Here is a 15,706-nt window from a genome sequence, read left to right as displayed (position 1 = left end):
GTGGCCAAATCCAGCCCAATATATTTCACATGTTTCATATTCAAACTTGCCATATCCAGCCTCTCACATCTAACCTACATTGACATTCTAAAAATAAACAATCACATCATTGAAACCTCAAAGCTATGAGATAATGCTTGATTAATTCAAAACAATTTAAATAAAAAAGCATTACATTTAACAGTGTAATCTGAACACTAAAGGGTTAACCATACAGCCATGCCAGCACCACACACAAATATCTAAAATGTAATTAGCATTGAATAGCAAAAATAATCTTAAATATATATTGTATTGCATAACCCAACATTAGTTTTTTTCCAACTGCTTCACATCACTAGTGTTTCTCTGAAACCATCACCCTAGATTATTTTTTAAATCGATCTTGTTAACGTAAATACAGAGATATTCCATTCAACAATTCAATGACTGCCGAAGATTATACTGATGTTGAACTTGAAAATATTCTTATCTAACAGTTGACCAGGTTCCCTTACTGTTATAAGACAAACGGGCCCCATGGTTCTGCATATTTCATTGTCGTAGGGCTGTGGAATCGAAACAAAAAACTTCAATTCCTCTACTATTGGCACCTCTGACTCCAACTATACTTTATGTAATTAAGTAATTGTGATCTACATATCTCAAAGCATATGCATACACTTGTATTTTGAGTAGACCTATATGTTATAACCGATTTATATTAAATAAAGATATGAGTTAGAGTCGCTAAAACTATAGCGACTGATTCTAGCTACCCTATAATTGTTTCTAACTCCAACTCCACAGCGTCCCACAAGTGTTTTAAATTTACCATCATCCAAATCATGCCAGCTTGGAAAAGCAAGCCTAAAAAGATGTGTGTGGTGTGTGCGTTACATGTGTGATACCAGTCTCAAGTCTACAAGCTCATTACAAAATAATCTGGCCTAGTTAGAGACAAAAAATACAAGACTGCCAGGACTCCAGTCATGTGCTACAAACTGCTTGTAGTACTTTGGATCAGAGTAATAAGTGAGTACTTGTGTGCATACACTACCCCTGTCATAAATGGCCCAAGCATGGCTGCATGATTATGAACTTTGCTTCGTAACCAGATACTACTGGGCTCTGTCCCAGTGTGGCACTTCATGTATCTTGTACTATTGCACAGCTTTGTACTGACCAATATCTTGAGGGAAATTTAGCAGGCAGAAATGGTACAAAAGAACACAATATATATTTCAGCATGTGCCCCCATTTCAAAAGTAAACAAGCACTGGCAACTCTAAAGTTCGTTTTATTACCAATCTTAAGCTGTATACTATGCATGGTACAACAGACATGCATCTATTGCAGCCATGAACTGATCAAAGCCTTGTCCACTGAATTAGTAGAAACTGTCATGTGTGTGTGTGCATGCAAAGCATCTAACAAAAGAACAGTGGCATTTGCTGATATCCTATGCCAGTGGTTCACAACTATTTATGGCCAACACTTTCCTGGACATAAAAATCTGACTATTTTTATAACTGAATATTAGGAACTTTATAAAAAATTATATTTTGTGTATTGTAGAAGTATAATCAATTTACTGTACAAATTTTAAAAGCAAACTTTATATTGACCTTTAAGGGCAATATGTACCCCAGTTGAGAACCACTGTCCCTAACAAGTTGTTCCATAGCTCTGGGTTTGTGAAGACAAGTGAAATAAAAAAAAATACAAGTAAAACAGGTAATGGTTATAGATAGGTGACTGCAAAACAGTGCCTAAATATGTATGCTAGCATAGAAAAATGGACATAAAAACAGGCAAAAACAAAAATTCTAAAGCAGGAATCCAAGATTCCTATGTACAGTTGTATCCACTGTTTAGCTTCATAGAAAATGGATGCTAAATGATGATATTGAACATTCTCTGTCACATCCTATCACAGCATATTCCATTTCTCAATCTTGTCCCCCCCGCCCCACCACTTATCCTTTTGAAATTATTTTAGTGCATCCTACTTAGCCTTCAACTTTATTTTTCCCACCCATGCTCCAGTGTACCCCTTATTCCTCTTCAGTGCACTTCCTACTCCTCATGCTCTCAATTTTATAAAACCTTGTTTCTCTTTAGATTTCTCCAACCATCCTACACCATCACAACCTCATAACTAATACCTTACTCAAATATTACAAGTGTTTTATGATTCGATTGAAACAATTTTAATTCGCCTTGCTTTCCAGCAAAATTATTAACATAATCATATAGAAGTGAACCATTATACTTAAACCACTACTGAAAATCTGGGTCTTTTACCTGACAAAATTAAGGCATTGGTGAAAATGCCTGGCTGTATTCCTCCTAAGTCTATGTTCCAAATTCAAATTTGCCTTTCATCCTTTCAGAGCTATTAAAAGCACCAGTCAATTACTGGGATTAGTGTAACTAAATTTTCCCCGCAAAATTCTAGGACCTGTACCTATGTTAGAATCTTTATATATATATATATATATATATATATATATATGCACACACATACATACAAACAACTGTGCGATGAATATCAACCCCTTCCATTGTATTAAAAAATATAAAGGACAGAGCACAAATCACAAACTGCTCTTTCACAATACAAACCCCAAAGAGCAGAATAAAGTAATTATTCCCAGAAATCCTACAGGGATTAAAGAAAGGATAAACTTGCAGAGAAACACACCTAAGGAACCCATTAATTTGTAGTGAGAGAAAACCTAAATGTGAATGTAAGGTGTACAACTAACTGTCCCTCCAAGGGGAGCACAAGGCTAATCTTTCTTGATGAAAAGGTAATATAGCAAGGTAGAATTGTAGCAGCCAAGCTTTTAAAATGTTGTAGAAGACTGCAAGAGCTGACCTGGCTCAGTGGAATCACACAAAGCCATCACAAATATGTTCTGTTCAATGTCACATGTTAGTGTAGTAACTGAAGTGAAATTCCCTGAGATACCTTGTAGCAGGCAGTGAAGCAAAAAGCATAGATGCTTAAAAAAATGCACTTAATAAAAATCCTGAAATTCTGGCGGAAGAGGTCAGTGGATTCCATTGACACCAGTGCTCAACTGGTATTCATTTTATTAACCTTAAAAGGATGAACAACAAAGTGAACCTCAGTAGAATTTGAACTCTGAACATAAAGATGGACAAAATGCCACTAAACATTTTGTCTGGCATGCAAACAATTCTGCCAGCTCCACACAAAAGAAGTTATATACTGGAGTTGGAATAAACACCCATGAAGATGTCACATTAAAATTCAGTTTGTGATACAAAATCAGTACATACACAGTATCGATGTATAAAAATAGATATGCATATGCCATCTACTGAATGCCTCAAATCATATTGGCAAATAAGTAGTATCAGAAAGTATATTTGATATCAGTCTAAATGGGGCCCATATTGTACTTCTCTTGGGTGATTTAACCCTCTAGCATTTAGACCAGCCATATCCAGCCCTACTTGTTTTATGTTCAAACCAACCAGATTCAGCCTCCATCATCCTAAACATCTTTTTAAAAATATGCAATCACATCATCAAAATCTCAAAGCTATGAGAATAAAGCATAATTTGTAAGACTCCGCCGGTTACGACGACGAGGGTCCCAGCTGATACGATCAACGGAACAGCTTGCTCGTGAAATTAACGTGCAAATGGCTGAGCATTCCACAGACACGTGTACCCTTAACGTAGTTCTCGGGGATAATCAGCGTGACACAGAGAGTGACAAGTACAACTCATTTTTGCCAGCTGAGTGGACTGGAGCAACGTGAAATAAAGTGTCTTGCTCAAGGACACAACGCGTCGCCGGGAATCGAACTCACAACCTTACGATCATGAGCCGAATGCCCTAACCACTAAGCCACGCGCCCTCACATAATTAAAAATAGTGTGATTACATAAGCATTGCATTTGATCAAGTAATCTAAATATTAAAAAATATTCAATCACAGACAACAATACAATAGATCTCTGCTTTACAAGTAACACAAAACTCCTCCACAAAGTGAAGCTATTACTCATAACTACAACAAAATCAACAATGATCCAAACAAAACCAGATATGCACCTCACAAAGAGCACTTAAAATCTACAAGGATCACAAGATATCAATTCTAAGAGATCTTTGAACAGGACTGGTTCAAAAGTCTGTGCAAGACAATTATGTGAAAATTGAACAACTAATGCTGATGCAAACCAATAGCTTAACTTGGATTTGTTCTAAAAAAGAATAAAGTCAGCATACACAAATATTCCCAGAGACAGGAAAATACAGATAAGAAATCTCATTTATTTATTAAACAAAACCAGTGGAAAACACTATTTTCCTAAAATGAACTTGGCACAGCCCTGTGACTTGCCAGATCCTTTCATACAGTCCAAATTGTGCCATCATGGAAAGTAGGCAGTAAATGATATGCACCAAGGTTGGCCTTAGTACATTTCCAACTGTTCTCCTGGAAAAGCAAAAACTGCTTCACTTTCTCCTCCAAAATATGGAAAAGGGTGGAGGAAGAGGGGCTGACATAAAAATTTGAAGGCCTATCAAACTCACATTACCTTTCTTCTAAGTTAAATTATCAAAAGGAATTTAATTGAATTCATCAGAGTAAAAGACTTGGCATTGCTTCCATAAGAGTGCTGCTTCACACAGCTTCTACAGTATGACAATCATTTATTGTATCCCCAAAAGTTGGAAATATAGAAGTTTTGAGAACTAAGGGTCAGGTTATTGCAGCCAATGGGAGTAGTAATTGAGTAGTTTCTCAAGGAACTGTCTTGGGGACATTACTGTTTGTAGTAGCTCTCTCACTCACCTTTCGTTGCTTTGACACCCACTCTCTTGCTAAGCAGATGATATCAAGAGCCCTGATGATGTCAGAAGCACCCATTCAGAAAGTTTCTAATACAACATACATATTGGTTCCAAATGTTAGCACAAGGCCAGCAATTTCGGGGAAAGGGAGTTAAGCCAATTATACCAGCTTCAGTGAACAACTGGTACTTATTTTATCAACCCTGAGAGAACGGAGAATTTGAACTCAGAACGTAATATTGGCTCAAGAAAAAGTTAACATTTAAAAATTTCATGTCGGTCCTAAAACAAAATGCAGCCAGGATGCATAAGAGCAGGACAGATTGCAAACCAGAGACAGAGAGTGTGTAGCATGCAAGTAAAAATGAACACTGATGCATGGGAACAAGTCCTAAGTACATTTGTTCTCAAAGCTATTGCTCACAACTATGGCAGTCAGTGTGAAACTAAACAGAGGAACCCATAATAATCCAACACTTGTTACACTAAGACTACTCCTTAAGTGAAGATGGGGAAGATATATAGAGCTTTCTAAATCTTGGAAGGATTAGCACCAATTTAGGCATTGAGTAACATCAATCACTAAATATGACAATACTACAGATCCCTCCTCCATCTTAGACAAGATATTCTGAAAAATGAGGTCTATGATGAGTGGATGAACATTAAAACAATACTTGAATACAACTGCCAAAGATCCTTGAGACACTGATGCCAAAAGCAGCGGTATTAAACACCTTCATTCATCAAAAATCTATGACCGGAGGATCTAACTACAGTAATGGCAGGGCAAATGGACATATTTACACACACATAGAATGTAAACAACTTTATTGGTATTTTCTTCATGCACAGTTATAACCAACTGTGAAGGAGGAGAGGAACACATGCACATGTGGCTTGTTTCCTAAAGCGTTGGTTGAGCCAAGGCTATAGCAGAAAACAGGTCCAAGATGAGAGTGAATCTGAAACCGAAACCATGTGGTTACAAAGCTAGCTGTGTAACCAAACTGTTAGGCATGTTACATAATTGCAAATATACTGCATATTCACATACAGGCAGAATTCTGGTTTATACACCCCTCATATACTTTATTTCGGGGGAATTTCCAGAAAATTTTTGACAATATGTAATCATACAATTATGGAAAAGAAATTTAAACATTTTAAAATCCCCCTCCCATATCCTAAAAGCTCCCACTATATTTTAATTATTTTTTCTAAATCAGCTTGTCTGAATTTTTCCCAGCAATGGACCACTCTTGGATGCGTTCATCATTCCATAAAACAGATTTACAGGGAGAAAAATATTGAAAAGCATCACACAATTTCTTTTTTTTTTTTTTTTTTGTCAAAGAAATTTTCAAAAATTTTCTGAATATTCCTGAAAGTCAATATTTAAAATAAAGAATTTATTAAAATACCTTTCTCATTATTGTCTTGAACAAACTAACAAAACTTTTATGGAAGATTGTAATTAACTTTAAAAACATGTCATAGACCCTGTGTTAGCCTCAAGTGGGTTGGCATCAAAAGGGTTAAACCAAAATTCCACCCACACACTATAACCAGTTTCAACTTTTGACAAGCAAAAGAACAGTAACTTATCCAGCTCTCATCATCACACACACACACACACAAGTTCGAACATGGAATTCAACATTAACCCCACATTTCATAACCACTGAAGCATGATAAAGCCCAAAAACAGGATTATCAAGTCTCTACATGGCTGTCCAACCTGCTAGTAATGGTAACCAAATCTTAAATCCTACTTACTCAACTGTCGGTTTAGATGGAGATTTTCAGAAATCTATTTTAATAGAGCATGAACTCCTTTGATCATGAGTTTACCAGATAAGGCATACCCTAAGGCTAAACAAACAACAATCATACTTACCACCGGTATTGTTTCGAGATCGCGGATCTCGCATGCCGGTATTACTCCGGCCTCCCATACCAGAGATAGTGCTGCGACATTCTCGCGCATAGTGTCCTGTTCTACTGCATTTATAGCACTTATCGTTACTCATTCTGCAAAACAGAAAAAAAAAAGGGAAAAAAAACAGCAGTTAATTTAAAAGACTAGAAGGCCAGCCACTAACAAAAGTACATGAAACATTAATACAGGAACACCATTACACATTGCTCCACCAACTTTTACAATCACGGGGAGGTGGGCTACACACAGCCTCTTTTGTAGTTTCCCCATCACCAAATTGGTTGCCTGAGGAAGGGTCAACAAGACTTGCTTGTCAGGTAGCTGTAAAAGAAACTTGTGAAACAAACTTCTTGATACGGCCATGCTTATACATATTATGTTACATTTATAACCATCTTTATTATTTTTTTTACCTTTTACTTGTTTCAGTCAGACTGGCTATGTTGGGGCCTTGAAGAATTTTCTGTCAAATGAATCTACCCCAGTACCTATATTTTAAGCCAGGTATCTACTTTATCAGTCTTTTGCCAAACTGCCAAGTTACAGAAACATAAGAACACCTGCTGTCAAGTAAGGTAGAGGACAGACACAAAGACAAACATATACAATGGGCTTCTTTCTGTTTCCATCTACCAAAATCACTCCAGTTTTAGTCAAACCAAGATTACGGTAGAAGATACTTGCTCAAGGTGCCACACAATGAGACTGAACCCGAAACCATGTGGTTGGGAAGCAAGTTTCTTACCACACAGCCATACAATATTCAACTAGATATTAGAAAAACATCAGCTGCCAGACCCAAGATGCTCAGGACTCATCAAAAGGCATTACTGTCCAAAACAGCCTCGCCTTTTCATACATCAGGGAGCTACATATTCCTTATTTGAATAAATCATGTATTTTAATATTCAGCAGCTGCATGTGCAGATATAAACTGACGCCCGGTAGAAGCAATAAGTTAGCTCCCCTTATACTTATTTACAATTTCTGCGACTACTAACTAAATGTTCCAGTAACTACTTTCAGGGGATAAATGACCATTTACTGCGATAAATTCCTCTCAGTAGTAAGAGGCCACTGACAGAATGTTGTCTTAAGCATCCCCCACCCCTCTTGCTTATTTTTAGAAATTTTCAGAAAATTTTTGCGAATTGTGTAATTCACAGAAGCAGAGTGCGGCAATATACCGTGCTTTGGTCAAGCCAAGTGAGATAGATCGTAATCGCGGCCAATGTCTGTGCCTCGTAAAGAGCACCCACTACACTCTCAGAGTGGATGGTGTTAGGAAGGGCATCCAACTGTAGGAACCATGCCAAATCAGATTGAAGACTGGTACAGTCCCCAGCTTACCGGTTTTCAGTCACTGTCCAACCCATGCGAGCATGGAAAACGGACGTTAAATGAGAGAGAAATTCGTTATGCTTAAATTTTTTTTAATTTTAATATTTACACCCCCTCTTCCAACGTCCAAAAAGTTTTATTCGAATTTTTTTAAAGCAGATTTTAAAATACGGTGTCTGAATTTTTTAAATCTCAGTAATGGGCAACCCTTGGTGGCATCATCATTCCAGTATGCATTTATGGGGAGAAAAATATTGTCAGAGTGATAAAAAAAACGGGGGGGGGGAGTATCCGGTGGTCGTGAGATGAGCTAAAAACAGCTAAATCACATCGTTAATCGTATGAACACAAATTATCAAGTTTTCTGAAAATTCCTCCCTCCCCCAAAGGTTAATGAGGATTTATGAGTTACTTAAATCAGAATTCCGTCGAATATGGTTATAGAGGCCATGGAAAAAATGATTGTATAGGATGTGGGTTGTGCGACTACGGGGGTGGGGGTGTAAATGCTAAACCGAAACCGTTTTTGGCAAAAAAAAAATTTATGGTTATAGAGGCCATGGAAAAAATGATGGTATAGGATGTGGGTTGTGCGACTACGGGGGTGGGGGTGTAAATGCTTAAACCGAAACCGTTTTTGGCAAAAAAAAAAAAAATTATGGTTATAGAGGCTATGGAAAAAATGATGGTATAGGATGTGGGTTGTGCGACTACGGGGGTGGGGGTGTAAATGCTTAAACCGAAACCGTTTTTGGCAAAAAAAAAAATTATGGTTATAGAGGCTATGGAAAAAATGATGGTATAGGATGTGGGTTGTGCGACTACGGGGGTGGGGGTGTAAATGCTTAAACCGAAACCGTTTTTGGCAAAAAAAAAATTTTTTTTTTTTTAATAAAATTTGGGAGAAAACGGGCGGAATTTTTTCCCCACAGTAGACCACGGCAAGATTTTAACTCAGGATTTAAGAGATTAACTATATTTCACAATTTATTATACTACAATAAAAATGTTTTTATTACCTTATTTTTTTAACTACCATATCAGCATTTGTCACTCGTCAATATGCATTAAAATACAGGGTATTACTATTTTTTGTATATACACGTACACATTTTACCTCTTTAAGCTAATGGCCTGCGGCCATGTTGGGGCACCGCCTTGAACAATCGACCTCAGTACATTCTATAAAGCGTGGTACTTATTCTATCCATTTACGTCAGACTGTTGAGTTACGGGAATGTAAACAAACCAGTACCGGTTTAATTACAAAGCAGTGGTGAGACATATACACGATGGGCTTCCGTTTACAAAATTGGTCAATCGAGGCTATAACAGAACCAAGCCGCGCGCGCACGTTATATATTAGATTTGGTAAGTCAATCGCTGGCTACTCCGATTTTTGCCTGTGGATGGCACAGGGTTATAGCAATCTGCTCCCGGGCATCCACAGGCGAAACTCAGTAACAAGAGACAGACTCGAACCATAAAAAAAATGTATCTACTATGGTACTGAGAACTATTTTCCCCAACAATCAGCATTAAGTGTATATATTATACACACAAATATATTTAGAGAAAAAGAGACTGAATGTACGCAGTGTAAAATATAGCAATTAAAATATTAAAAAACCCACAGCAATCTGCTGAATCACAATGTGATCATAGAGAAGAAAGTCAAGTACAAACTGGATTGAAACAAGTCTTCGTTTGGCTACGGCCTTGTTGCTCGGGTATATCTGGGTAGCTAATACGTACGCATAAAAAGCTAAGTGTAAAAACAAAGACGGAATAGGAAAATAAAATGGCGATTACCTGAGAGAATATATATATAAAGACGACTGGTAAAAAAAAACAGGAATAGTCAACACGTGGGTATCACACTGGCTTTTTATAAAATGGTTGCCGGTCTCAAATATGTGAATTAAGTAGGTCGTCGCCTTTTTCTCTCACTCGTAAGGAGAAAGAGCGTTAAGTGGTTCACTCAAGGCCGGGACAATTGGTAATAGTTGTTATATAGGACAGAGAGAGGGGAGAGGAGGCGTGAGTGTATATATACACACAAACGGGGTGGGAGTGTTTATACCAAGTTCAAAGAAAGCTAAGTCAACACACAATATAGTAAAATGAAGGGGGTCCACACGAGGATAGGAAAGATATTTCTTATTCGGTGCGTGTGTATTTTTTTCTTCGAGGGGTCTCTTGCTACTCTCGGTTTCATCTGTAGGTGCACAGGATCTTCAGGCAAATTTTGACAGCAAGAGAGTGACTCCATTAAAATAAAATATATTGTTCATCTGTATCAGGTGAAAATTAAAATGCAACCTGCATACAATGGTTTAAATTTCGCACATACAAGATGAAAATTTAGATACTTGCAAACAGAAGAGAAATCTATACGCAAGGACAAGTGTGTGTGTGCATGTATTTATGCGGGTCTATCTACACACACATGCAAATACATACACGAGCGCGCTAAATATCTAGAGATAAATCGATAAAATAAGACTCCCAAGAGACGGTAGGCACTTGCACAGTGAAGCAGTAGCAGTAGTATGCTTAAGCCTGACACAGTATGTAAGAGCTTACTTTCAATTAATCAATATTATATACACTTCCTTTGATAATATGTACAAACAATTTATTAAAACAGATATAAGCTAATAAATTTATTTAAATGTTTTTCGATTTCGGTTGCATGTCGCGGAACCAATTACCCAGACACGACTAGAACGTCATGCAAAGCGGATGATCAACTTGCTGAAAATACTCATCATACTTCCATCGAAATAAAAGAAATGAGAAGGCTCTAAGGACATGACTGGAATGACTAGACCATAATAGATCTTGAAGAGAACCAAACAAGTGGAACTGGGTCTCTGTGTAACCACTCAATTCTTGTTCAAACCTCAAATGTAATCTTAGATGCACTAATTCTAACTGCATGAGATGGGTCACGGAAAGAATGTCTTCGATCGTACGTCTATCAACTGGATCAGAATTCATTTGAGACTAAGCAATTGTGGTCCTGACACAAACACAATGTCACGAGTTCGAAACTTGCATAGACTGCGCTCTGCGGCCTATGAAGGAAGAATTCGTAGCCAGACTATATCAGGAGTCACCAAACCTTTTTCACAGCGGGTCAGATACCCGAGATAATGACGAGCGCGGGTCGCACAAGCATTTTGTTCAATACAATACCGTGAATGGATACACTATAAAATAAAGACAACCAACAGATTTCCTAAAATGTTATCAATCACACCCAGTGCGCACACAAACTAAACAGCAAAAAAAGGTTAGTGAGATTTGTGAAACTGGTGCTTAGCTATTAAGATATAATCAATATTTGCTTTGAAATTGCTGCATCCAACCAAGAGAATTGCTTTCAAATGTTCATCAGTCAACCTCGTTCGATGTGCTGACTCCACATACTTCATTTTTGAAAATGTTTGCTCACAAACTTAAGTCGTTCCAAACACTGATGCCATACCAGATGCAAATGCAGCTACTTACACAAAAGGTAGAGCAGCAGCGGACTGTAGTTTGGTGACTCCTGGACTAAAAATAAAGTCGAAGCCTTCAGTTCAGATGTCACAGGCAAATTGCGGCCCACGGGAATTTCAGAATGGTACTCCTAAAGAAAAATTACTTCTTCGCAGTGCGGCTAACCTAATAATAAGCGGCCGGCCCGCTTCTCGAAAACGGTTACAACTCCGAGTCATGACCCAAGTCGGTACTATTTGGTTATCTCACCTCCATTAAAAAATTGGGTTATCTCCCCACCCCCGTTTAACGAGAAATATCGGTACGATTGGTTATCTCCAACTAAAAAGATTGTTTAACCCTCAATAAAAAAAAATGGGAGGGGGGGGATAAAGCAACATAAAATGAACATCGTTTTGAATGTGGTAATATTTTTATAACAATTCATACAAAACTGAAGAAAATTAATTAACATGAAAACGAAAAAAATTAATAAACATAGAAACTGAAAAAATTAAGCATTTTACTGATCTGAAATATAAACGTCAACAATGTGTTGAAGTAGTGAATCAAAAAGATTTTTTAATCCAATCTCTTGTTGCCACATAACTCGATTTTTTTTTTAGTGGGGAGATAACCCAATTTTTTTAATGGCTCGGATTCGTGGCAACCTTTTTCGAGAAGCAGGCCGCAAAAAAGTTTTTTTCTTCTTTTTTTTTCGTTTGGAAGTCTGCTTGGCGCAGGATGGGGGGGGGGAGTATCAAATGCCATCAAATAAAGTAAGCTAGCCAAGGGAGCTACGTGGTCGCTCCACCTGCTAGAAACAGCAGCTAATCTTGAACTTACAACCAACCACCGTCTTGATAAAGGAAAACACTGGTTAACGTACTTCCTGCATGCAAGAAAATGACAATGCTCACAAGTGGAAATGTATCTGATAGTAGGTCAACTCGATCGCAGCTGATCCTGAACTAAACATGTTCAGAGACCCGAGTCTCTCTTCCGGTCGAGTCACTACTTCTCGTCACAGGTCTGGTATTGCGGACATGCGAGTTAAAGTGACAGGAAAATCACAAAAATGGATTCTTCAAATCACGAATGAAATGATTGGATAATATTCATGGTCCCAGTTGATCACGCTTGAGAACCCAGCCGGAAAATCTGACAGTTGCTTCTCGTAGGACCCTATGGATGAGGTGCATGAGGACTACTGCCACAACCCGCCCAGGAATACTGGGCAAAGACGAATTAGCTTTTAAGCGTGTAAAGGGCCTTGTGGTTCTTGTTGAAACAGGCTCACCTTTTCCGTAATTGTTATGTAATAACGGTCCTAAATTTATGTACAAGTAACTTTGGGAATGGTCAAGTCGATTACATCGACCTTGGTGTTGAATTGGCTCTTATTTCATCGACCCCGAAAGGATGAAATGTAAAATTGACTTCAGGGCGGATTTTGAACTGAAAGACGAACGAAATGCTGCTTGGCATTTTGGCCGGAGTACTATTCTACCAGTTCGCCGCCTTCATAATCATAATAAATAGGAAGCAATCTATCTAGTCCCGAATGGCCTACAGAAAGTTTTGTCGAGTCTGGAATTAAAGGGCAGTGCCCCCATCAATTTCCCGTGGGAAAGTGATGGAGGTCCTGACTCCACAAACGCACGTGCGCATCCAGTCACCCACCCACACACGTTCTCTCTCTCTAGCAGCGATTCTTAACTGAGGTCCATATAAGATTTTGCTGCTTACTTTTCCAATTCAAAATGTTTTAAATTTTAGTTATAAAATTATAATGGGACTACTTTAAGCAATGAATGTTTAGGGTCGACGAGAGCAAAATACGAATTAACGGGCAAAAAAATGAACCGCTGTCTAGAGGGAGAACTTTGGGCGCTGTTCACTACGTACTTGAAATAACCAGATTTCCCTCCAGTCAACCCTCACCAGTCATAAGAGGATATTGGATAATACAGTCCAAAATACACTATTGTCCTGAAACAAAGCAGGCTTGAGGCTTACATCTTCAATTACATTGTCAATTCAACACTGAGCTGAAACTACAATAAATATGACCACGTAAGATGTTATGTATGTGTTGACAGTAAAATTAGGTAATTTCCTATTTGACGTTCGTAGAATCATAGTTACCTGAAAAGTTCATTTCATAGTGATTCTATGAACAGTGGGTAAAAAGTGATGGAAAATGTCCGACTTAATAAGGGCACATGTGAGAATTTTTCAACAATGTACAGCGGGCACCCCGAGCAATACAAGTCGATGACTATAACGAAGTTAATCTGATCTGTAGGGCGTACGAGACATGCTAATCAAGTGGAAACGAGATTGAAGCTTAAAACAAATTCGATTTTACGAACATCAAATAGGAAATTAGTTATAAAAGGAAAAATGACAGAAGGTAATGTACAAATCAAGGGGCATAATTCGTGTAATGTTTTATCCGCCAGGTGGCACCCATGTGCAACCTCCGTTATACAAGGCTCTGGGGTTTTAAATAGGTAAAAGAAAGCAACTCGATTGAAAATAACGGTTACAGAAATAAAGTATACTTTGTTATACACGCGTATAAACTTTAGTGGCATAAACTTTACAAGCCGTCATTCGAATAACAATAACAGAAAGAAATATGGATGCCAGTTATACATTCGAAAACGAGGTTTAAAAACTAACGTATACATTTATACACATAAACCGATGTAGTCTCTTGTTACTCAGCGTCATTTGGCGTAACATATGGAAGGTTAAAACCACCACAATCGGCCATTTAAATTTAGTTCTATGTTGTAGTTTGACAGTCGAACCAAACCTGACTTTAAAAAGATAAATACACGTAAATCATGGTGGAGCTGTAGTAACTATAACGATGATCACAATACCCTTCCTCTATTAATAAAGTAGAAGATATAGAATTTACATAATAATTCTACGCCATGATGCAGGGCAAATTTAAAAGCAGTTTAATGTATTAGACATGGCAAATTGTTAGCCCTCTTTTTGATCGTCACAGGCTCCTAATTAATAGGAACTGGTGGATCGGAATTAACATGTATTAACATCAACACCACCATCACTGAGCGAGCTTTCTACGTGTAGCACCTACAGTAGAAATAACAGCCAAAGTTCCCTCAAACGACATGTTAACATTTTTTTTAATGCAAAAATAAATGCAGTCTAGCTGGGCAATGTTGGACTTCATACTACTTACAAGGATAAAAATAGTTTTGCATATATAATTATACACACATACGACGCGTATATGTAAATATGGAGGGAGACAAAATTCCGCTAAGTATTTACCCCGCCATCCACTCCTAATCCAGTGATGACTATACACACACACGACGCGTATATGTAAATATGGAGGTGGGGAAAAAAATTCCGCTAAGTATTCTCCCCACCCTCCACCCATACATTCCTAATCCAGTGATGACTATACACACACAACACATATGTGTACGTATGTGTAAATATGGAGGGGGACAGAATACCGATAAGCATTTACCCCAGCATCCATTCCTAATCCAGTAATGACAGACAGAATAGTTCTGTCACCTAACTAAACTAGCAATTTCCAGGTACAAATTGAACTCATACCCACGTAGATCACACCTACACACAGCAAGTAACAGTCAATAGTCCCCCTCCTCCTCCAACGTATTACTTATACTACCACGCAACCTTTCTCCAACCACTTGTATCTGATTCCTCTTCCTACTACCACCGCATACGTCATAGCAACTTGCCTCAGTTACTCTCCTCCCCTTCCTTTAACCAACACTAACATACCCCTCCCTACCTATTTTACACAGGTAATGCCCTCTACTCATGTTCCCCGCTCTTACCACTTCCTCTATCCTTCACCCTTGATACCTTTCTCTCTCTCTCTCTCTACTCCTCAGCAAATGATCAATAGCCACTACGCAGTAACTAGACCTACTAGAAACAGCTACCAAAAACCTCCCTAATACTATTTGAGCAATGTGGTCGCAACCGGAAAGCCTTTTATCAAAGTAAATAGGTCGGTTTTATTATGACAAATGCAGGGGACACCTAAACAGCATGTCAAACTATACACATTAGAAATAGGCCATAGAAA

General features: G+C 38.0%; 1 protein-coding gene across 3 annotated transcripts in view; it reads right to left on the bottom strand.

Moving 5' to 3' along the window:
• Positions 1-15,706, bottom strand: part of LOC115225311 (cellular nucleic acid-binding protein) — a 46,005-nt gene that overhangs the window by 16,773 nt on the left and 13,526 nt on the right. For all 3 annotated transcript variants that reach the window (XM_036513997.1, XM_029796258.2, XM_029796257.2), the window contains one exon: positions 6,724-6,857. In XM_036513997.1, the coding sequence (XP_036369890.1) occupies positions 6,724-6,856 (133 nt within the window). In that variant the 5' untranslated portion in view covers position 6,857. The remainder of the gene's footprint in view (positions 1-6,723; positions 6,858-15,706) is intronic.

This window comes from Octopus sinensis, linkage group LG27, assembly GCF_006345805.1.
Source record: "Octopus sinensis linkage group LG27, ASM634580v1, whole genome shotgun sequence".
NCBI classification, from domain to species: domain Eukaryota; kingdom Metazoa; phylum Mollusca; class Cephalopoda; order Octopoda; family Octopodidae; genus Octopus; species Octopus sinensis.
Note: the sequence above shows the minus strand (reverse complement) of the source record. Positions and strands in the feature narration are given on the sequence as shown.